The sequence below is a fragment of the Ammospiza caudacuta genome, chromosome 20, assembly GCF_027887145.1.
Source record: "Ammospiza caudacuta isolate bAmmCau1 chromosome 20, bAmmCau1.pri, whole genome shotgun sequence".
NCBI lineage: Eukaryota > Metazoa > Chordata > Aves > Passeriformes > Passerellidae > Ammospiza > Ammospiza caudacuta.
Window position 1 is genome coordinate 11,789,106 of NC_080612.1, and position 24,773 is coordinate 11,813,878.

Genomic DNA, 24,773 nt, shown 5'->3' on the forward strand with positions numbered 1-24,773 from the left:
ATATCACATTTTTGGGCACGCTGTGAGAGCTGTCTCTCTCCTCAAGGTCACCAGGCTGATTTTAATTCTGCCTGTTGTATGCACACTGCCCGTCTATGGAAATGTTGCATTTTGCTCTCCTCCTGTTTCTGGCCTTTCCTCAATTAACATTTCCAAACAGTCCCACAAGGCTCAGAGTGCTCCCTGCTAATCACTTGGCTCCTGCGTTCGGGAAGCAAAAGGGGCTGGGTAGATTCACAAGCAAGAACTCATTCGTGGCTTTCAGGGTTTCTTTCTGCTCAGAGATCTCCAGGATTTGTGCTAATTTCTCTGTCACTCAAGCTGGCAGTGACAGAGACAGTGAGAAGGCAAACTGAGCTCGTACTGAATGACCTCACTGCTCTAGGCAGCCTCAGCAGGGCACACGACGTGGTGTCTCTAACACAGGCTCACCCCCTGCAAGTGTGACAGAACCATGAGCATCATCTAGAAAACTTGAGAAATACTGGTACAGCCCTCACTTTACGTTTCCTGAAGAGATCAGACCCTCCTGAGTGCTGCTCAGGTGGAGCCTCTCCCTTCCTTCAGACATCTCCTCCTTGGGGCAGCTGCTCGCTCGTCTCCTCCCCTGGATGGAATTTTCATTATGGGCACAAAATGAAGCAATAAGGGCTGACAGACAGCACAGAGTGGGCAATTACTGCCAGCCTCAGGTGGCATTATGCAGCGTGAGGCCAGGGGTGGGGTGGCTGTAACCACCTGAGAGGTTCCATCATCTCCTGGAGGAGCGTGGCCGGAGCCCGGTGCCGTTCTGAGCTGGGATGGGGGCTCACACTGGCCTGGCTCTGGTTATTGTTACACCTCATGTCAGGTGCCCCCAGCAGCAGCCACAGGCACGGCCAGGAAATTAAATGACAGAGGAGAAGGATCCAAGAATTGGCAGCTTTTCCTTTTTGTTTTGTGTTTACTAACACAAGAGCTGGGTGAGACACAGGCAATGTGAGACACTCACAGCCCCCACACCTGGTGAGAGCCCAAGGGGGACAAACTGGTGCCAAATGGGAATACTGGGAAGTGTCCCCCATCCCTGAAAGCAGAGCAGCTCCCTCGTGCTGCTGGCACCCCAGCTCCCAGTTTGGATCCCCAGCTAGAGGAGAACTGGTGACACGGAGCAGAGGTGTCATTGCTGCTCTGCAGCCTTGCAGCCGTTAATGTGTTTAAGAAATGAATATTTATAAGCTGGATGTAATATTAAAAACACACACATATAAAATATTAACATGGCACATGTCACTGCTGCAATCCAAACAGACAGGTGTGACTGATGGTGCTCACTGATAGGTGTGTAAATGGTAAATAATATTAACTAATGAATCTCTGCAGCCCTCACGTGAAGTTCAGAAGCAAATATTTGCTTAAAAATCTCTCCAAACCCCCTGTGGGCAGCTGCTGCTCCCCTGATCCCCTGGAGGAGATCACCAAGGGTTAAACTCTCTATTCCAGCCCCAGTCCCTGGGATGGGTTTCAGGGAGGGAGCCCAGCACAGCCCTGGCACTCTCTGGAGCCCCATTTGAGAGGTGATGCAGCTGGCAGGGGAATATCAACCCAGCTCACCTCGGGAAGCAATAACAATAACAACAACACTGCCTCCATTTAGAGCTTGTGGCACACTCCTCATCCAGAGCCCTTAAAGCATTGGTATTTTAAAAAAGCATCACTGTGGATGCTCTCCCCAAAGCTGTGGGTCAAACCTGCTGGAGCAGCTCTGCCTCAGCCCTGTCCTCCCAAAAGCACAATCTCCCTCCAAGCACTTCTAAGGATGCTCAGTGCTACAGCCAGGCTGCTGCCAAGAAAAGCTACACTCTAAATGACCAAATTAGGCAATTATTTCTATATATTTTAACTACTCTTTTCTCAAAGCTGCCTGGGGATGAGTTTTTAAATGCACATGACCTTGCTTGACTTGAGGGAGATGGCGATAAACAAATAATTGCAGTGACTTAATTATATTTATATCTCATCTATAAAAATGTCAATTATAACTTCAGAGATCAGCTTCAGAACTGAGGTTTTGGCAGCTGGACAGAACACAAAAGGCTATTTTTCTCCTCAGAAAAGCCTCCTCCTTGGCCAAGGCACAGCCAATATCTCCCTAACAGCATCGCTCCTGACTCTCCCAAGAATCACAACCACTGTGCCAACTGCTCCCACCTGCACAATTACAGCCACGCCTGAAATCTGCTGGATGGGCACAGCAAGGCCATGGAGCTCAGCCCTCCCCTTCCTCCCTGAGAGCAGAGCCCCTGGGAGAGCCCCTGTGCTGTGGTTTTGGTGGGATGGGGGCACCAACCTTTCAGCCTGAGCTCTGTGGGTTCAGATAAACCTCACCTGGGCACACCATGATGCCACACGAGGGTACCAGCAATGTCCTGGTGCCCCCTGCAAGGGCCTGGCAGCCCAAGGGATGCCCAGGCACCCTCCAGCCCTGCCTGGGCAGTCATCACAAGCCCAGGGAACAAAAGAACCCTGCAAAAGCCCCAGTGAGTGAGCACAGAGCTCAGCGCCCATCCCTGGGCACGTCTGAGCCCCCAAAACACAAGATGCTGTCTGTACCCTGCAGACAGCCTGCCTGGCATTAATTTTGTTTAGTTTCAAGATTAAAGGAGTCCAAATCACACGTTGTCACTTCCCTCCTCTCTCCACTGCCACCCTTAACTGTGCAAGAGGGTTAATTGATGTGAAAATAACTCTGGGGGCTGGACGGCTTTGAAAAACATATAGTATTACACTCAGCGCTGCAATTACAGCTTGGGGGGGTCACTCACTCAAAATCTGGGGCTTTCTGTGAGCCCAGGACCTGGGGCTGCTGTGCTGAGGGTCCTGGGCAGCTCCTGGGGTGGCTCAAGGCTGTGGGCACCCAGGGAATGGGCACAGGATGGGCAGGCATCACAGGGCTGGGACCAAGGCGAGGTGAGGAACCACTGAACCCCCTCTCCTGGCTCCCCTCAGGCTGGGATCGGCTCAGGACAGCCACTCTGGCACCTGCACTGATCTAACCGTGCCTTCCTCCCTCCCTGCTCCTCCTCTGCTGGGGCTGCAGCTCCTGCTCAGCTTTGCTGGGAACACAAACCCTCACACAGCCCAAGGGCACGGCCCAGCACATTGAAATGCTTCCTGGAGCTCCTCTCCATAATGAAGTTAGAAGGACATCATCATCCTGCCAGGCTCCCTCCACCCCCAAAGATCAATAACTAATGCTGAACTCCAGATTTTATCTGCACTTTGCAAGGGTAACAAAATAACACCACCCTCTTTTTTTCCCCCTTTCTTTCCAATTACTGAATCCTTTCAAGATTGACCCAGTAATTTTCAGCTCTATGAAATTTTAAGCAGTGAAGAAAAGCGACAGAAGTGATCTGCCAGAATGCTGGGAGAACTTTTGTGTGTGGTTTTTAGAAGACTGCAGGAATCCAGTAGTTCAGAAATAGAGGATCACCAACACTTTCTTTCCAAAAAAAAGGCACCTAAACAAGCTGACCCAGGGATATTTACTTATCAAATGCTGTTTTTTTTTCTGTGCCCACAGCCAGAAGAACCCCTGGAAGGAGGCATCCCAGTGATTCTAGGGATTGTCTTGCCTACAATACACCAAAACATAATCACTCCAATTAAACACAGATTTTGCAGCCTGCCTTCAATATGGCTAAACAGATCAGCATGAAATGCAGGAGCTGAGTCTTATTTTCCTTCGAGAACATCCAGGAATAGCTGGACATTAAAATACCCCTGGCAGAGACACAGCAGGACTGGCCTGATGGCATTTCTAAGGTTATAGAATCAGAGAATCATTAAGAATGGAAAAGACCTCCAAGATCAAGTGCAGACACAAAGTGTTCCCTGCCAGGCATGAAGTTTTATCCTGTGTGGGGTTTTCCAGGCAGGGTGAGCAGTTTTGAAAGCCCCTTTTCCTCTGCCTGGTTCAATCCTGCATTTGACGGCACAATGCTGGGGCAGGTGAGTCCCACACTCCCCAAACCCACACACAGCAGCAACACACACGTGCCAGAATTATGCCAACAAACCCTCTCCGTTTCCTTGCAAGGGAATTTATCTCACCTTCTAGCATTGGCAGTGAATTTTAATCCTTCTCCCTTCCCGTGCCCACGGCGATTATTGCAGGCAGAGACCAGGGCAGCAAACCACAGCGGGTATTTTATCTGCCATTCCTCCTTCCCCTGGCTAATTTGAAGATACAGATTGCAGCCCACAAGTGGTTTTGAGAATTGCCATTAACACTGTTGCTGCACACTAGTGCATTTTAAACACGCTCCCACCACAATCAGAGTGCCACAATTTGTAAAGTCTGGGGTGATTTTATCGGCGGTGGAAGAGGCAGAACTCACTTCATTCATCACCACAGCCCTGAGCCAGTTCATTAGGCTGATTAGCACCAGCTACCTGTGCAGAGCAGGCAGAAATGCCACAAAAGGCTGGAGAAATTCAAGTGTGAAGATGAAGAGGACTCTTACTCTGCCTTTTGTACTTGAGTTTTCCTCCCACCTGCGCCTGGCAGGGTAAGGGCTCAGAGCTCAGCCCTCTCTGTCCTTGGGAGCTGCGCAGCCCCTCTTCCCTGCTCACACAACTCTGGCTAACCCCACAAACAGGCAGCACTGCCCCTCTCCCAGCAGTGGGTAAGTAAGGCTGTTCCCGAGCAGAGCTGATTCTCCTGAGTGCCAGAGAATCCTTCCTTCACCAGGAGAGGGACTCCAGCCCAACCTGCCCCAGAGGGACAGACCTGGGTGCTCAGTCTGGCTCTGGGGCACAGGAGCTTGTGGGGTAACATCACCTGCACCCAGGGGCATCTGGAGCCTGCTCTTGGTCCTCGGGGGCTTCTAGTTCCTCCCCACTTAGACCTCATCCAGGAGCTCACACAGGGATGCTAATGCAGAGCAAAATGTCATGGCTTGCATGTAGGAAAAACAAGCTATAAAAAAATTAGTCAATGAAATCAATTCACAGAATTCTCAGGGGAAATAAGAAAGGATTACCTGTTTCCTCTCATCTTCAACACACACAGTAGGAAAAAAGCCCTTTGTGGAAAACCCAAAAGGTTTCACAGCACCTAAGGCACCCCCCAGACCTGCAGCCCTGGTCTTCAGCAGGCCTCTGCTCCTGGAAAGTCAGCGCAAAGATGTTTGTGGACAAGGAACGCATCCTGCGGGGCTCGTTACCCAGGCTGCAGCCTGCAGGCTCCCCAAAGAGCCCAGAAATGCTGAAGCAGGGCTGAGGCAGGGCTGCTGGAGCAGAGCTCAGCATCCCAGAGCTCAGACACCAACACTCGCTGTGCCCTCCTGCCTGGAAGTGCTTAGAGCAGCACAGAGGCAGGGACAGAGCAGGGTCACCTTGGGCACAGCAGCGGGGTCCTGCACAGGAAGGGCTCACACAGCCCTGCCCTGCTCTCCTGTCCCTGCAGAGCCTGGGCAGGGTGGGCACAGAGCTCACAGAGAGACAGAGGGAGCCCAGCCTGGGATCTGGACAGAGCTCACAGCCAGGGAGGAACCCAGCCCCGGGTCTGGGACATTTCAGCAAACGGAGACACCTGCACCTGTGTCAGAGGCCAAAGCTGCTGAGTGTCCCCCTGGCTGGGAGCTGAGCCCCCCAGCTGTCCCCAGACCACGGGGCCCTTGTCCCGGCACCAAAGCAGCTTCTAAATGCCACAAACACACTGCTGAGACCCTGAACGGAGAGCAGTATTTATGGCCCATTTAAGGGGGATTTCATGGGGAAGGGTGGAAAATTCCCTGGATATAAAAGGAAGTTGTCACGGGTTGAACTTTTCAACCTAAGCAAGAGCTCTGAAGAGGTCCCTGCTACAAATGGAAGGGCACTGGCTGCTCACAGAGCCTCCCTGGCTGGAGGGGCTCATCTTCCTGAGCAAGGCTTTTGCTCAGTGCTGCTGAACTTTCCACTACAATCCCTGACTTTGGCCATTAGACTGAGCAGGAAAGCCACTCCTAACAAGAAAATCCACGTGCCTGGGGCATTCCATGCCAACACCACTCCTGCGCTACCTGCAGGACAGAGGATTCAGTGCCACGATTTAGCCACTGGCTAAATTCAGATCTCACTGGATCTGGTTTTTGCTCCCCCATGCAGAAGCTGCCACACACTGTGAGCTCAGAGCCCCCAGCCCCTCTTACCTCTATGCCTGTTGGTCGTCTTGTCAAACATTAGCATGGCATCCTCTACCTGCAAGACAAAGAGGGAGAGTTGTGCTTTAACACAGCTGGCACCAACTCGGACACAGCACACGCACACCAGGGAGGGCACAGGCAGGAGCACAACTCCTTGGTTCTGGCCAGGGGCAGCTCCTCCTGCTGGAAACCTGCTGCTTTCCCCTCCCTGCCCCGGCTGACAGCTGATCCTGAAGCAGAGCAGCGACCACTGAAATGTTGGCCCTGAACAGCCCAATATCTCATCAGCTTTCCCACTGCACATCAATCCCTGGCTGTGCCTCATCTCCCTTCTGTAGGGAGACCAAGCAGGGAGGAAGTGTGGATGCACATCGAGCCCATGACTCCTCCAAATTTAGAGTCATTGTCTTGGTTGAGAATTGGGTTAAAAGAGGTATGAGCAGGGTAAAATCTGGTCAGCCAAGAGAGGTTTTCAAAAGAGCTTTTGAAAAGCTGCAGGAGAGAGGGGAGGGGGAGGAGGGAGAAACTTTAATTCGCATCAGGCTCGGCATTTCCACTTCACAGAGAGATGACTGATGAAACGTATTGAAGTGCAACCAAATTGCTTTCAACTTTCATTAGGATTTGCATGATTTATTCCACCTCCATTTAATCTGTGCAGCCACACCTAAAATTCTGCACTTATTGCACAAGGCTGTGGTGCTGGGGTTGATTATCACACCCTGAGCTGCTGCTCTGAGGCTGCAGGGCTGGGGCAGGTGGGTCCATGTGCCCCTGGACATGGCCTGGGCAAGCTCTGAGATGAAATTACACTTGCAATCCTCTGCTGCAAACTCAGGGATGATGAAACCTCTAACACTGAATTACACAAGGTGTTGCAGGAAGGAAGAAGAACTTTAAAGAAAAGATTTCATCCGCTAAAGGACTCCACTGCTTGTCTGGGGTATGGCTTTGAGATTTTTTGTTTGTTTGAGGTTTTTGGGGTTTTTTCCCACCAGTAATTTTTCTGTATTTCCTTGGGCTTGTACTCTGGCTTTCTATAAATCATTTATCTCAGCTAAGTGATTTACAATGCGGTTCCATGCTCTCCTCATCCCACACAGTGCCACTGAAGGGTCCACCTGTCCCTCCAGTGTCCTCTCAGGCAACAGACAGACATACAGCCTCTGTCTCTGAAAAATTTCCCAGCCTTGGCTGGGGAGAAAGGGTTTGGGAAGGTGCTGAAAACACAAGGTGAACCTCCCTGAGGTTCTGAAGGGCTGTAATATGTTCCAGGAGATTGTACAAAAATACAGTGCAGCAAAACCTTACATGGTGCCTGAAATTCATCTGAAAATCTGTCTCTGCTTAAGTTGTTCTTAACTTTTTTAGTCCAAGTAGTTTGCAGAAAGTGCCAGCAGTGGCCTGAGAGGGTGCAGAAATGCAGCTCTCCTGATACCCATCTTGACTGAGACCCAAAGATGCTGATGCACTGAAAAACCCAAAGTGCATTAAGCACAGAGCCCTGTGTCCTGCTGTCTGTCTGCCCTCCAAGGGGGAAAACTCACCAGGATGAGCAACACCAGGAGGCAGATAAGGACCAGGCTGCCCTTCACCCTGCTTATCTCTGCCCCAGGGTTATGTTTGCTCAGCAATCTTTATTTTTCATTCTCACAGGTCTTGGCCTCACTGGAACCAAAAATTACAGATTGCACCTGCTGCTGCTTCCTGGGGCATCACAGTACCCAGTGCCACCCTCTGTCCCCACCCAGCCCCTGCTGCAAAAGGTTCAACGTGGAATTTTCCCTCTCCATCCCCATCCCAGAAATGGCAGGATGCACATCCAGCTCCGTGGATGTGCAGGAGCACAGGGAAGTGCCCTGTCCCCCATCCTGAGTGCAGGTGATAAATGACACCTCCTCCTGGGCTCTGCAGTTCCCTCCCCTTCTCCCACCTGTCCAACACGCCGCCATCCCCTGGGCAAGCAGGGCTCTGTGCCATGTGTGCCAAGCTGCAACGATGATCTTGGCAGGCGTATTTTTATGCAAATAAATCCCCATTAGCAGTACCAAGCAGGGGCTGCAGGGCTAATCCTGGAGGGAGGTTCCTGGGCCCCCAGGGGCACAGGCACCCTGCAGCGGGCACTGCCCCCTCCAGCAGCACCAACTGCTGGCATCGGGGCTGGGCAGCAGCCCCTGCTAAAGGCTCAGCCCTGACACTGCACACATGAAACCTGCACGGGGCAGCGCCTCTGCAGCTGAGTTCAGTCGTGGCCCAAGTATGCCTTGAAGAAAAAATGATCAGTGGGGTGTTCTTTGAGCCAGCTGGTGCCCTTTCAACAATGTCTAATTGGTTATCTTTTCTCTTTCCTAAGGTCAGAACATTTTATCTCCGTCTCTGCCCTTTCTGTGCTTACCCCACCCTGCGTTATTTTTTAGGGCAGCCATTGTGGCAGAAGAATAGCCTCTCTCCTCCACAGCCCAGTGACACAATGAGACTTCTTGAAACCCCCTGAATAGATAAAGTGCGGTGGCAAAAGGAAAATTCTATTAACCCTTTGCAAAATAAAACATCTGAGAGCTGGTGAGACAAGCGGGAGAGGAAAATCAATGTGGAGAGGGCAGAAAAACTTTTCACCAGTCGCAAAAAGGTGGCGAGGGTACGGGAGGGAGGGGGGGAGAGAAACTTATTAATGCAGAAAACCCATCAATGGTATGGAAATCTGGCAGAACAGCAAGAACTCAAACTAGAAGAATTTGAATATACAAAGGGCTGAATAGAATGAGCAAACCACAGCGCCTCACACACACAGCCCGTTTCTCACGGTGCTCTGCGAGGCAAACACAAGCGGCTTGTTCGAGCTCTCAGCAAGGAGGGAGAAGGGACACGGCCAAGGTAACCGCCAGTAAACCCCGCTCTGAGCAAACCGATGCCTGTGTCAGGGGAAGGGAAAGAAACCAGCCGAAACTCGAGCACGTTCAGGGCTGTGAGTGCCCAGTGAACCCCTCCTCCAGCCCCAGAGATGCTCAGCTGCAGCTTCCCCAGGTCTCAGCTCAGAACACGCAGCTCTCACTCTGCACACAAGAGGCAAGGAAGGTTTTTCCTGGGCTAGCAGCAGCACTGGAAGGTGGAATTGCCACCTGCAAGGCCTGGCCATCACCCATCACACAGTGCCAGCTGGACCCCAGCCCCAGCACAGAGGGGAGGCTGAGCCGTCCCACCCAGGGCACCCAGACCCCAGCCTCCTCACACGGAGCCCAAAGCAGCTGATTAATGCAGACTCATTCTGAGCACCGAGTCAGAGGTACAAAACGAACAGTCTCAGGACTCGGGGTAACTAATAAAAAGAAGAAAACAAAGGCTTGCCAGTGAACACTGGTTACAAATGGACACTTCAGGCCCCCAGACTCCTCTGTCCCAGCACAGCCCATCCATACAGCCAATGTAGACCCAGTTTCTTACATAAAGCCTAACTAATGGGCTTCAGTTTATTTAACTTCTTTTTTTTTCCAATCCACTTGGGGCTCTGAGAAAAGGAAGGGCTCTACCACTTCATTACTCACTGCCTGGAAGGAGGAATAGGGGAGAATAGGAGGAAAGAAAAAAAACCTGGAGGAGCCAAAGGCTTTAATAATCCTAACAGTTCCCAGGGTTATTTAAAATATGCCCAGCCAGTTCACAAAAGGCTCCACGGAGATAAATGTATTTGATTTTCTTCCACTTTAATGGAGGCATACATTTAAAGCAACAAAACCAGGGTGACCTAAATAAAATGACTATTAATTGTACTCAGAAAGTCTCTGAATTTAATGCAAGTGATCCAGCACAAGAACATTCAGTATTCTCCAGTCATTCCTCCTACTTTCCTCTTTGGGATTTTCAGCTCCTCTTTTCCAGGAGGAGCTGCTCAGATCCAGCACAGCCCCTGGTCACTCACAGTGTCACCAACAGGCTGAGTGCCCTGCAAGAGCCAGCACTGGTTCCAGAAAATCTCCAGGGTGGTGCTGCAGAAACTGGAGCACTGTGCTGCCATGAAAGCACAAGGATCAAACCTATTTTTTTTTTTTCCCTCTGGAAAACTTTAAGCCTCATCCTGTATCTGTCCAAGTGCATGATGCCAGCAGGACACAGAGCCGAGAGGTGCCCACGGAGCCTCCCTGTGAAGCCAACCTTCCTGCACAGGGTGCCTGTGTGCACAGGAGCATCTCCCACCACCCCTCCACACCTCCATGTTCTGCTTCTTCCATTTGGGTCGAGTTTATTCACTGAGTAAAACTCCCACAATGAAACCACCACAGCTACACTGGAGGGCACACAGCAGCCTCTGTGCCTCCCCACCCAGCCCAGGAAAGCTTTTCCCGATGTAAACCCTGAGTTCCCAGCACATCCAGAGCAGGCTGAGGTGTTCCTGTGCTCCCCTGGGGTGCAGGGAGTGTTTGCCACATTCCCCAGCAGAGCTGGCACTGTGCTCTCCATCCCTTCAAGGGAAAGAAGAATTAGGGCAGACCAATGGATTTACACCTGGAATGGATCATGGTGGCAATTCCAGCTGGGGCTGGGGAGGGAAGGAATCACTGAAGGAAAACTTTCACACAATTCAGCTGTGCCTCTCCTCCCTCCATCCCTGACTCCTGAACTTTACAGCTCTTTTACCTCCTCTGCTCCTCCAAGAAAAGTGTGCTGGATATTCTGGCCTAATTCCTCAAATTATTTACCCACACCGCACAACTCCTCCAATATTTTGTTTTCTGAAGCAGAAAAAGCTCTGAGCTGCCAGCGAACTGTCAGGTGCTGTTATTTGAAATGCGCATGTGGAATCCGAGCTCCTGCAGATTTACAACCTCCCCTCACATAAATTAAGACAAATGCCTATTGCACGGCAGACAATTTGAAATGGCTCCCCCACACCAGGCCTCTGGGCTTGATTACAAAAGAATTAAACAAAGAAACAAATTATCCCCCTTCTTTCTGTCACACACGTCCTTTCCTCCCAGCACAGCTCTGTCTCCTGCCCAAGGGCTCCCCAAGCCCCCTGACCATCACCCCCAGGTTCCTTCAGCACTGTCCCAGCATGGGTGACCCCACCAGACCCAGCCCTGAGCGTGGCTGGTCCCTCTGCCACCACCCCTCCATGCTGACGCCATCCTGCCCAGTGCTCCGGGCACCTCCAGGCTGGGATTTCTGCTCCATCTTCCCAAGGCAGCGCTGGTTCCCAGCTCCCTGGGGAGGGATTCACCTCCCCTGTGCTCCCTGGGCTGCTGGGGCACAGGGTGGGCTCCCCAGAGTGCCCCGGTGATGGATTGTGCACCACGCTAACAATCAACGCCATACTGTGCAAGCACAAATTCCAGTGCTGGCAATTTTTCCCCCCAGCAGTCAAGGCTTTAAAAAGTCTTCTTCAGCAATTATAGCTAATAAAACTACAATTTTATTCAACACACACATATCATTGTAACTAATTTTGCTCCATCAGGGCTGAAATTAAAACAGTCATTCAATCATGTTAATCTCAGGGCTTGCTCACCAGCCGTGCCATGGCAAAGAGCATCCCCAGTGCTTGCCAAAATGCACTGGGGCTACTGGTGGGCTTCAAAATGCTCCTGCAAAACACGAACGCGTTACTCAACGCTCACTCTACCAAGGGGGATGTAAGAATGACTAATGCTCTCCAGAAAAAACAGCTTTCCACAGCAGGACAAATTAAACATGACTTCATGGACTATTTCTCATTAATTCCTTCTCCGGCATTAATAACAGGGAGTATTGATGAAAGCAAAGCTCCCATCAAGTCATAAACTATTGAGGACTCTTGGAGTGCTCCTTTACCTGCTGTCTTGACTGAGAGCTTCCCTTGTGCCCCCAGATCTCCAGCAGATCTCTCTGTTAGCTAACAACACCCACAGGGTACACAGGCTCTGGCAGAAAACCCCAGAATGAGCAACTCAAAACCAAGAAACAGCCCTTTCCTCAGCCTCTGGGGCTGCAGCAGAAAAGGAGGGCGGTGAGAAGAGCAAGGGAGAGAAGGCAGTGGCATAAGGCAATCACCTCCCCAGCAGCAGGATGGTTGAAACTGGGGTTAAACCATGGAGCTGCTGCTGCCGCCCGTCCCCAGAGAGGCAGGAACAGAATCCTGTTCAAACATCTGCTGGAGAGCATCCAGCCTCCCTCACAAACACTGAATTCACCCTGCCTCAAAACATCCTTGTGTTTTACCCATCGAACAGACAAGGAAGAGGGTGGGACTGGAAGGGAAATTGAGTTACAGACGTTTTGTGACCCGCACGTGGCCCCAGGGCCAAGCACCATGCTGGAGCTCTGCCTTCATTCCCTGCTGGCACTGGGGATCCCCTCCCACACTCACCCTTCTGCAGCTCTGTACTGAGCCCCATCTCCCTGCACACGTGCACAGACCCTGCATTGTTTTCTGCAAACTTCCCCAACAACACAACAACTTCTGGCAAGTGTTTTCTGTGGGATTCAGAACTGAATGAAAAACCCAAGCTCATCATCCTGCTCCCTGTGCCCTCCCCACCTGCTTGAGGGAGCCATCTCCAAACAAAAACCTGAGGCAAACCCACACAAGGGCGACTTTCTAAATGCACACGCAATAATTTTAACTATTCTTTTGGGGCTCACGCTGGAGCTGTTAGGTTTACAGGTTTAACTTCTGATGCTGAAAGGCTGAGAGCTCCATGCAAACCCATCCCTCAGCTGAAGCTTGAACAGACCAAACACCACAAGAGTCACCAGCACCAAGGCTCCAAGGAGCTCCTTCCCTCGCTCAGGTGCCCTCAGGCCAGGTGGGCACATCCAGGGCAGTGCCAGGGTGCCGTGGGGCAGGGCAGGACCCTCTCCTCCCCCCTGGGCTGGCAGCCCAGCAATGCCATGCTGGAACATTGCTCCCTCAGCATTCCAGCCAGCCAGGTGCGAGGCGTTGGTGATTTTACTTTCACGGAACATTAGGCACCGTCAGCAGGAATAATTCTTCCTCCCTTCACAGGGCTCCTCTGCATATCAGCGCCGGGAAGTTGCAATCTGTTTGCTTTTCCAAACGCTGCTCAGAGGCGCTGCCCACCAGGCCTGGCTGGAGCTGCTCATGGAGGTGCCAGAGGAGGGGCAGCCTCCTCTCCTGATGGGCTTTGCCAGCACCACTGCCACTGCCTGCAAAGCCAGACCTAAACACGGGCCCTCCCTCCTGGCTGCAGCAACAGGGACATTGCCATTTCACCAACCACAGCACCAGCCACTGTCCTGGGTGGGCTGCAGCCACAGCACTCGAGCCACCACGATGACCAGAGCAGGTTTAGAAGGGACGTCAGGCAGAAGTTCCTCCCTGAGGGTGGGCAGGCCCTGGCACAGGTGCCCAGAGATGCTGGGGTGCCCCTGGATCCCTGGCAGTGCCCAGGCCAGGCTGGGCAGGGCTGGGAGCACCCAGGACAGTGGGAGCTGTCCTTGCCATGGCAGGGGTGGCACTGGGTGGGCTGTAATGTCCCTCCCCACTCACACCATCCTGGATTCCACGAATAACCTGTGGCTTTCCCTGAGCACCCTGAAGCCACACAGAACCCAGCTCAGAGCCTTCCCTGCTGCTGAGAACACCCAGAAAATCTCCTTTCCCAGGAAAGCCAGGGTGTTTTCACAGATGCCTTTGCAGCAGTCCCAGGGCAGGCCGGGCTCAGGGACACAGATCTGATTAAGAGACATCCTGAGCAAAGTAACAGGATCGGGTTTAAAGAGCTTCCTGCTGCCCTTCCGTAAATACCTGCTGAATAAGTGTGAAGATAAGACAAGGATTGCATTACGAGGCTTCCTGATGCATGAAGGGCTTTTTTATTGCCCAGATTTGAAAAAAAAGAGGATGAACAATTGCCACAGCCGGCTCCAGCTAAAGGCTCAGCTGCAGAATCAAACTTCAGTTTATTAGCAAAGGAAAACTCATCTAAGTTCTCTTTGACTGTAATGAAAAAAAGTTTCTTTTTATTTCCTGCTGGATTCTTTTCCCTTTTATTGTTCTTTTCATATACTGACTTGCATATTAAGGAATATTTTTCCAGGGCTGTTTGTTCTAAACAGAACTGTCCTCCCTTGTTTTTCCACCTCAAATCAAACACAGCTTATCTCTCTACATTTAGGGATTTTTTTAATTTATGGAAAAACCATTTGCAAACCAGACCTTTGCTGTGATAAATGCTGATGCACTCAAGAAGGTGCCATTTTTTGACCTGGGGTCCAAGCCCACCCTCCAAGCCTGGCTTTGCAACAGGTGCAGGGAAGATGGTGGGGCTGCAGCAGCTCTGCCTGTGCAGAACTCTCCAAATCCTCCCCGTGTGCAGCTGCAGACAGGGTGAGGGGTCAGAGAACTGTACTCTGACCAAACTCATCACCCTGATGACACAACACTTTTTAGAAATGACTTTGAGGCTGTAGGAGCAGTCCCCCCACACAGACAGGCTGCTCTGGCAGCTCGCAGCGCCCACGCACAGGAAGCACAAGTGATTCTCCACTGCCACAAATTAATGACAAGAACAGGAGAAGACAAGTCCCTGGCTTTGCCTTCAGAACCTGCTGGGACAGACCAGAGCCTGGGAGGTGGATTTTCCTGAGCTCAGAGCCCCAGCACATCCCTGCACCACCCACACCTCAAGTTGGAGAGCAGAAATAACCAACACGAAGCACTCGCTCTGATTTCTGCTGCTCAGGGCTTTGGACCCTGCTGTACCTCTTAAAATACCCCAGTTAGTCTTGATGAGAGGGCAGGGGCCCAAAGCACTTGAGAGAACGATTCTCTTAAGCCTGCTCAGGGCAGAAATCACCATTATGTTAAATCATCACTGTGTGGCTGCACAGAATGGGGAGCAGGGGACATGGAATGGCACTGCCACCACTCAGCACCTGGGGACACACTGCAGCCTGGCCCTTCCAGCCCAGCTCCATCAGGGCACTCAGAAACACCAGTCTGGGCTGGGATTTTCAGGTACCACCTCGATTCCCTTCCCTGCAGCTCCTCCCCTTCCCACTCCAGAGCAAGCCACAGCAAATGCTGGGAAATGCCATCCTCCAGGAGAGCAGGCTATTAAGGCTGAATATAATATTGAAAAGAAAGCAATTAGTGGTGCTGCAGTGCTGGGCACAGCTCCTGTCCCCCTGCCCTCGGAGCTGTGTGCATCCTGCTCTGCCCAGGTCAGCCTGCTTGGAGAGGGGCTCAGTGCCCAGGAACCACGGCTAACACTGGCTAAATTGAGTTTTCACACGTGTCAGCAACGCCAAATCTCATCAGCCTGACAGCCTCACCCAGGCATCTGAAAGCAAGGTTCAGCTGCAATGTTTAATTACCCCTGCACGGCATGGGGATTACAGGGTAATCACCAGAGCTGGGATCCTGGAACCACAGCACTCCTCTCTTAAAGCCTGCTGAAGGAAAAACAAGGGCTGCAGGGCTGCTGCTCTGAGAGGGCTTTTTTGTTGTTGAAGTCAATTCAGCCTCCTGATCCCAACATCACCAAAGTGCTTTCTGTGAGAAAGAAGCAATTTTCTTTAGTTTATAAATGAAAATTTAAAAAAGAATCCTCCTCTCCCACTCTTATTATCTGTGTAACGAGGACTCACGGCACTGTCCACACAAACACAAGATGGTCGAATAACGCTTTACACGTGAAAATGGCCCAGAGTTTTCCAAAGGTGCCATTTCCATGTGTGCTGAACCTCTGGTGCCACATGCAGGGGACATGGGTCTTTTCTCCTGTCCGTTGCAGACTCCCCAAACTGCTCCCACCTTTCCACTCCTTTTTCTCCCTGCCCTCCCTCTCCGCAGGGCCCAACAGCTGCCTTTGAAGGGTTTGTTTGAAACCTCTTGGCTTCAAACACTTTTTATTTCTTGCCCAAAAGCTATTTGAATGGATTATGTCCCAGTGATGAATCTCTCCTAGAAACGTGACAAGAGCCTCTTGAATCACGGCAAACAGGCTCGGTAAATCAAACAAACGGCAGAAACGGGCAAAGAGAGGATTTGGGTGTTAAGAATGAGGTGACAGGTCTACACATCAATCCCTCCTGACTGACAAGATGTCCTTCCAAGATCGAGGGATATTTTTTAACTCTGCTTCCCTGACTCCACATTATTCCACAGAAATAACGCCAGATACAATAATTAAGCTGCGATCTTGGTGGATTGTTCACAATGATAATTCCACCTTTGTAATTCAGCTTCAAATAAACCCCCTTTGTTCTGTCTTATTACACAGATTCTGGTATCATTCAAGTATATTAACTGTAGCCTATTACTGTCACACAAAAATGCTCCCTGAGCCATAGCAAAAGGCTCCCTAGACAAAACTTTATGTCATGTTAATCCAAGCTTTAATAACGACGAGGATATATAACTGTTATTCTAATTGTGCTTTGTGTTTCTGCATACAAAAATCAGAAAATATCACAAGTGGCAGAGGCAGCCTTCCTCCAGTCCAGCAGCAGCTCTGCCTCCCTCCCTCCCCACTCAAACAGGGGCTCAGAGCAAGGGGAGCAATTCCAGCCAAATCCCAGCTCACGCCAAGCTCAGCCTAAGGCACTGAGGGAAAGCTGGGCTGGTGGTGCTAAGTGCTGCTGCTACTGCAACAGAAATTAATACCCTCTAAAATAGCACTTAAACAGGGATAATCAGTATTATGGAAATTGTACATGTTTAATTCTTGAGTGTCTGCTGAAAACATTGCGTGATGAAGGACTGTGGGAAGCGGAGCGTTCATTCTGGAGCCAAGGCTTAAAATAGGCAAAGGGAAAAGAAAGGGGGGAAAGAAAAGGAAAGAAAGAAAAATAACCTGGAAACAAGCAATGAAAAGACTCACAAATTTATAATTGGGCATTTCCAAGTGGTGGCTGCAAGGTGGGAAATGGATTTAAGGGAAAGTGGAAGGCTCTGGCACACCCGACAAGGCTGAGGCAAATGTTCTCCACAGTATTTTGCTTGTGCTTTTGCTAACCCAGTTTTAAGTGCACTAGAAATTAGATTTATCCCCTCCCATCAGTAAAGCCACAGCGCTGATCTCACACCCAGATCCACGGCAGGCTGGAGCAGCCAGATCTCAACCTTGCTGTTCGGCTGGAGGACACAGCCCTGTGGACTCCTCCTCATCTTCATCCTCTGCTCTTTTCTACTGCAATCCTCCCACCTTATTCCTGTAAAATTTACTTCAGTGCAGTGTTCACCCAGTGAACAGAAGCAGCATGTGAAAGCAGTGAAGCTCCAAGGGAATGGGAGAACAAGTCTGATGGATTTACCTCGAAAAATACCATATACCAAACACCCTAAAATGTCACCTTCTCCCAGCTCCTCTTTCACTCAAACCCTGAAGCTCCACAGCTCACCACTGCCACATCACAAGAGGCACTAAAACCCCACCAAATCTTCAATATAATACAGCAAAGTATTCATTAACCTGCTGACCCTGCAGCTTCCAGGCTCCGTGTTTTGAGGGTGTTTCCTACAACATGTTTAAAAAATGAAAATGAACAGTCTTGTGTAAATCACAAGACTCCACAAACTGGAGTATTCAGAAGAAAAAAAAAATATCCACTGAACAGCCTGAAACTCTTGATAACTCATGAAATTTGGCAGGACCCATCTGACAATGTTTATTTTTTTTCCCCCCAAAGTTGTACTATGCTCAACATTAGATCAAAACAGTTTTCTTTGGCAGACACAGGTTCTGCTCTGTACTCCCCTTCTCCTTAACACGCCATATGGACTGTTCTTAATGAAATATATTTAGAGGGATAGTGAACCAGCTCAGCACTGGTGTAAGTGCTGCCTCTCTGCAAGTCAGGGACTAAAAAACATCATGTGTTTTTGGAACTATCACTTTTGATTTATAAGTCCTTAAAAGTGCAGTCAGTAAGCCCAGATTAAAATACCAAATAAAGCTTTAGTGATAGCAAACACACACACGCATACATATATAAAGTAAAATTGCCGCTATTTTTACAAATTGCCTTTAAGTAGCACAATATAAAGAACCCAATGAAATGAGAAAAGCTGGCTTGGACAGCTTCAATACAGAAAAGATAACGAGACAAGAATTTATTAAAAAGTGAGAGGTGTTTTATCCTGCAGGGAGACAGGAAAGGCATTTCCAAGATTTCTAATATGCTCCTGGGGTGGGTACAATGCAAATATCTGCTGAGCTGGAAAGGAGAGCTGTACCATCACAGGGAGGAAAGCTGCAGAGTGAATTGGGGGGGCATTTCTTGGTCATGGGAGCTGGGGCCAAGGCCAGGGCAGCCCAGCCTCCCTCCAAGCCTCAGCAGGGCTCTGGGCACCCAAACACACGAGGCCAAAGCAGGTTCTTATTGTAGAATGACCAACTCCCCTGCCCAGAGCCCAGCAACCACCTCGGGGTTTCTATGGACTTAAAGGAAATCTGCCAGTAATCCCATCAGCAGCAACAAGGCTGCAGTCTCCACAGCACAACAAATCTTTTAAGGAGCAAAGTGCTTTTATTCTGGGGAAAAAGATCTGTGTCAAGACACTTGGAGTTCTGCATTTCCTCTCCCCCTCTTCTCCGCTCCTCCTGGAGCAAGAGGCAGGACAGACAGGCATTATCTAACAAAAATCTTGCAGCGTAATGTCAAGATCGATATGTTGACCTAACAAGTAATGCCAGCCTTAGTAGTGTCTTAATGATGTGATCATTATCTGCTTACCTGAGTGCAGCAGCACTTGGCACGTGGGAAGGCTGAGGACTGCCCAGTGCAAAGGAGCACAAACACTGCCCCATATGCACATTCTGTGCAGTTGGTGTCCCCAGGAAAAAAAAATTAAAATTATCTACCCATGCTCCTGAGCATCCACAGTGGGCTCAATTAAGCAGGCACAGCAGAACAGGCACTGCTGCTGAGGAAGAGCTGCTGCTCCCTCTGGGAAATGCAGCCTCACAGGGTGTTTGTACCAAGTGTGCCAGGTGAGTTTGTACCAAAGTGTGCCAGGTGAGTTTGTACCAGTGTGCCAGGTGAGTTTGTACCAAGTGTGCCAGGTGAGTTTGTACCAGTGTGCCAGGTGAGTTTGTACCAAGCGTGCCAGGTGAGTTTCAGTGGGGCAGGGACACCTGGAGCTCATCTGGAGCAGGCAGGGGACAGTGGCAGCCTGGAGCCCTCACTCCCTGCCTGGACACACTGGGTTAGATGGCTCTGGGGGCTCTGCTCTCCTTCCTCCCATTTCTCTGGGAAACACTCAGTTAAGACACACTTTACAAATCCTGTCTTCAACTGCTGTACCTGAGATAGCTCAGGAGACTCACATTTCCCAAAAATATTAGGTCTGGAATGAAAGAGTCTTGGCCACACTTTAAAGTATTACACTTTGTCCTTCACAGACTGGTCAGTACCTGCCTGGCCAGCCATCACTGCAGGTGCCAAGAGAAAGCAACGTCCCCTCCTTGAAAGCAGGAGGTGGATAAAAACCCATTTTCCACAGGCAGCCCCAGCAATGGCAGAGGCAGGAGCACCAAAGCAGGGATCACAGGATCATGGAAGCACAGAGTGCTTTGGGGTGGAAGATCACCTTATTTCCACCTTCCCCTGCAGCAGGAGGCAGCCCCAAAGCTGGGCTGGGATGCTGGGATGTGTCTGTCTCCAGGCAGAGGCCGAGCAGAGATGTCACAAAGACAAAGCACACTTAAACTAATTCCAAGACTGAAATGTGTGATTTTTGGTCTAATTCCAAAACCCGCTACCTGGTGTGAAACACCTCTTTCAGTGGCTTGTTCTGGCTCTCCCTGGACAGCAGCAGATAAAGAGGCAATTCATCATCCAGCTGAAGGCTGTGTGCCACACTGTCCCCCCAAAGCAGGCTGACCTCCCTGCTCCACCCCGAGCTGCCATAGTAACACGAAATTAGCACACACACAACTGCTAAATGAATAATTTACTGATTTCATAAGAACCTGACTTGCAATTTATACTTCTATTATCTTTCATATCCATGTCTTAACTCCTTTTGTAAAAAGGCTGCAATCAAGCTAAATAACATTTGAAAATCTAATAAGCACATCCAGATTCCGTGCTCTGGGGCGAGGGTGTGCAGCCTTGTGTGCCCTGGTGTGCCAGCCCCTGTGCTCACTGTGGGCTGTGCCCTCATGTGCCAGCTCCTGTGTCCACTGTGGGCCGTGCCCTGGTCCCTGCACTGGGCAGTGCCAGCATCCCTTTCCTCTCCTCCTTCCCAGGGATCCAGGCCCATTGAGGGAGCTCCAAGGAGATGCAGAAGTATCCCCATCTTCAATCCCCATCCCCAATCTCCATCCTCAATCTCCATCCCCAATTCCCATCCTCAGTTCCCACCCCCAATCCCAATTCTCAATCCCCATCCTCAATCTCCATCCCCAATTCCCACCCTCAATTCCCATCCCCAATCCCAATTCTCAATCCCCATCCTCACTCTCCCAGCTGGGATTTTCAAGACCTGCAGCCAGTGAAGGGCAGCTCAGTTCCTCTGGCTGCAATGACAACCAGGTGCAAAGCAGATCTGAAAGGCTCCCCCACCTCTCAGAGATGCCCTTCCAGTGACTCCAGCGTGTCTTGCCTCTCGTTTAAAAGGTATTTATAAAGGCAGCATGACAAGAGATGTACTCCAGAGTTATTTACTGGGGTGGGACAGGCTGGGCTGCTGCCGTGACGTGCAGCAGGATGGGTCTCTCCTCTGGGGACACCTCACACAGCCCAGGAGCTGGAGATGCTGTGGGTGCAGCTCCCCACCCTCCACACTGCTGAGAGAGCTCCACTGAGCGTCCCCTGAGACCCTGCTAAGCAAACATGCCCAGACAGCAGCACAGCTTTCCTTTGATTGCTTTGTTTTCCAGCCTCTATTCCTACTGGAGAGCTACTCCTGAGGTTTAGAAATTAGGAGCAGTGCAGCTATTAAACCAGCCTTTGGAAGGAGGTGGAGATTTTCAAAGATAACTTCCCATGGGGCGGGTGGGTATGAAACCCAGAGAGGAGAGGAGGGGGAGGCAAACCCTGCCTGGTACCTGGCCTCACCTGCACCTCCCAAACTCCTCCCTGGCCTCACCTGTACCTCCCAAACTCCTCCCTGGCCTCACCTGCACCTCCCAAACTCCTCCCTGGCCTCACCTGCACCTCCCAAAACTCCTCCCTGGTACCTGGCCTCACCTGCACCTCCCAAACTCCTCCCTGGCCTCACCTGCACCTCCCAAACTCCTCCCTGGCCTCACCTGCACCTCCCAAAACTCCTCCCTGGTACCTGGCCTCACCTGCACCTCCCAAACTCCTCCCTGGCCTCACCTGCACCTCCCAAACTCCTCCCTGGCCTCACCTGCACCTCCCAAACTCCTCCCTGGCCTCACCTGCACCTCCCAACCTCCTCCCAGGTGCCTGGCAGCACTGCGGTACCAGCACAAACAACATCCCAGGCATCCAACAGGCAAATCACTCGGAGATTGGATTTAAAAATAAAAAGATGAAAGAAGGGGATGGCACAGTATTAGTTATTTGGTACTTGGTACTTATGATCTAAACAAAGCCAGGGAGGAAATTCTCTTTCATTGCACAGGATTTATAACGTGAGCCAGGGGGGCAGGACCCAATCCCAGGCCAGTCACACTGTGATCCCCAGGGATGCTCCAGAGCACCAAAACAGGAGAATGCAATATGTCAAAGACTAAAGGCTGTTTAGCATAACAAAACTGGCCCAACAACTGCTCTCTGCCAGACTCCCTCATTTTTGATCAGCTGTGGAAATCAGTGACCTGCTAGAAGGAAAGAACAGGAGCAGGGACTGAGAAACCAGCCCCCAAAAACACAGATGGCCAAATGGAAACAGCTAAGTAGGAAAAACTCCCAATGGTGACCTGAGACAGCAAAGCCCTCTGCAAACATCCCTACAAATAACATGAGACCAATAAGCCAAGCTGCATACCTCTCACACCGTGGTGAACACAGATGTAACCAGGGGCAAGGAGAAAAAAGGGGAGACTGGCATTTGCATAAAAATGTTATGAGTTAAATGCATAAAAAACAAAGCAAAAAACCAGAACTGTGCTGAGCTGCACTGAACACACCTCGCTTGTGTGTTATTTTTACTAATACAGTTGGGACTAAAAACCAAAATGTGTCAGATTCCAGGAACACCGGAACAGGAGGAAAAAGAACAGTTCTGTTTAAAATCTCTCCTTCCTCTCCCTGTTTATTGTTCCCATCTCTGTTGCTGTCTCAAGCCCAGCTGGACAATAGCAAACAAAGGCTGGTTAAACCCTGTTCTTAGTGTTTTATTCCCCAAATGCCCATCACCTACCAGAGAGCAGAGATAAAAGTGAGGAGTTTGACCTGACCGTGCTCACAATGCAGCTCCTTCCCCGTCTTCTGAACAACATAAAAAGGATGTCAGGAGAGCAGATGGATTGGAAGGGAATTTGGAAAACAACAATAACAACAACACAATGAAACCTGAGACCCAAAAGCTGTCTCCATCACACTAAAGCTGCAATCCCCCGGGATCACAGGGCGGGCACCACGCAATCCTGGCATGGCAGGCAGGGCTCAGGTGGTCAGACACCCCAGTGCCAGCCCAAACCAGCCTCAGCAGCCACCTGGCACGATGGCAGCAGGGCAAACACCACAGACACCTGTGAGCACACCACGACCAGCAGGGCAGGGTCAGAGCCAGCACGGAGCAGGAATCCCTCCCTGGCAGGGCGGGCAGGCTGGCACAGGGTGCCCAGAGGGGCTGGGGCTGCCCCTGCATCCCTGGCACAGCCCAAGGCCGGGCTGGGCAGGGCTGGGGGCTGCAGGAGGGGCTGCCCAAGCTCTCTGGTGCCAATTACCCAGGGCCCATGCTGGCAGGGCTGCTCTAATGAGCTCCCTCAGCACGGGGAAAAGGAATCCCCAGGAACACGGAGCAGCCTCTGCAATTACTGCAGGGAGGCCTCGTGGGCACAGCAGTGTGAAAGAGAGTGGCTGCCATGAATGCAGGAGAGCTGGCTGCCACCAGTGCAGCAGAGCTGGATGCCACCCAGTGTCACTTGACCGTGGCCCTGCCAGGCTCTGCCCTCACCCTTCACATCCCACGGCACACCTGGCCCTCCTGAGCATCACTGACCACACCTGCAGCACATCTGTGTGCATCCTTCACCATCCCACAGCACACCTGGCCCTCCCGAGCATCACTGACCTCACCTGCAGCACATCTGTGTGCATCCTTCACCATCCCACGGCACACCTGGCCCTCCTGAGCATCACTGACCTCACCTGCAGCACATCTGTGCGCATCCTTCACCATCCCACAGCACACCTGGCCCTCCCGAGCATCACTGACCTCACCTGCAGCACATCTGTGTGCATCCTTCACCATCCCACGGCACACCTGGCCCTCCCGAGCATCACTGACCTCACCTGCAGCACATCTGTGTGCATCCTTCACCATCCCACGGCACACCTGGCCCTCCTGAGCATCACTGACCACACCTGCAGCACAGCACAGGCTCCCGGCCTGGAACCCCAGAAAACACTCAGAAGTAAAAAACATTGTTAACAAAATATGCTCCAGTAATGGCCCAAACCACTATGTTATACAAGAGACACACAGCAGAATTTAAAGGAATTACTACATGGATTTAAAAAAAAAAATAAATTACATAATGGAATTCTTTCATTTAAGAAGCTTCTTTGCAAAAACCAATTTCTTGCTGCTTTGATTCAATTCAAGATGCTCCAGAACATCCGCAGGCTGATCAAAACAAGATCTGGGGTTTGTAATCTCCAGAGATGCAGGGCACGGGGAAAGGAGGGACATGCCACAGCCTGGGCTGCCTTAGCACAGAGCACATTTCCAGTCTGGCCCTGCTCCATGAACTCCTTCAGTGGCCCCTCACACTGCCACAGCACACAGGGGGTTAAACCTGCCCTCTCCAGCCAGAAATTCCATTTCTGACAAGAAATCTATTGCTTGCAGGGGCAGCATCATCGCTGGGGAAGTGTCTTCATTAGAAGTTCATTTCATGCCAATGAAGTCACTTCCAGCACTATGTGATGTTTGAGAAGAAGATGCAAATCACGGCCTATTGCTCAGCATGTTTCTGAGTGCCAAACAATTCCAGCCTGTTTGACAACTCTTCCTTAAGATGAAGCTAAACTGCCCTTTTGTGCCAATTAAAGACTCACCAGAACACAGTCTGAACCCGCATTACTGTTTAATAAAAAGGGGAAGAAACAATTTTCTTCCCTTTAAAAAAAATACAAACATCTTGCTAAGGACTCTTGTGACAGGAGGACTTTTTGTTCATTAGGACTCCCCAGCAATAACCATGATAAAAGACAGTTGTTTCTCTAGGCAGATGAGAAAAGGATCCTCCTTCCAAAGCCCCCACACCCACACTGCAAACAAACAAGGTCTGGAGGTGCCACTGTTCTGAAACCAAAGCAAGACAGAGCCACCCACAGAGCCCAGTTCTTCAAACTGTTCAGTGGAGGGACTCAACAGTGAGGTGCAGCTTGGTGTGGGCTTTGAGTTTTAATTATTGCTCCTTTACACCCTGCACCGTTTAAGAGGATGGATCAGAAGTCCGACAGATCTGAAACAACAATAAAATTCTGGCCAGAGCAATGCTGTGAGAAACCAAA

The 24,773-nt window shown here is 50.7% G+C and overlaps 1 protein-coding gene across 7 annotated transcripts in view; it reads right to left on the bottom strand.

The window, feature by feature from the left end:
• The window catches only part of MSI2 (musashi RNA binding protein 2), a 194,093-nt gene that overhangs the window by 69,393 nt on the left and 99,927 nt on the right, over positions 1-24,773 (bottom strand). For all 7 annotated transcript variants that reach the window (XM_058817688.1, XM_058817687.1, XM_058817684.1 and 4 more), the window contains exon 7: positions 6,180-6,228. In XM_058817688.1, coding sequence (XP_058673671.1) covers positions 6,180-6,228 — 49 coding nt within the window. The remainder of the gene's footprint in view (positions 1-6,179; positions 6,229-24,773) is intronic.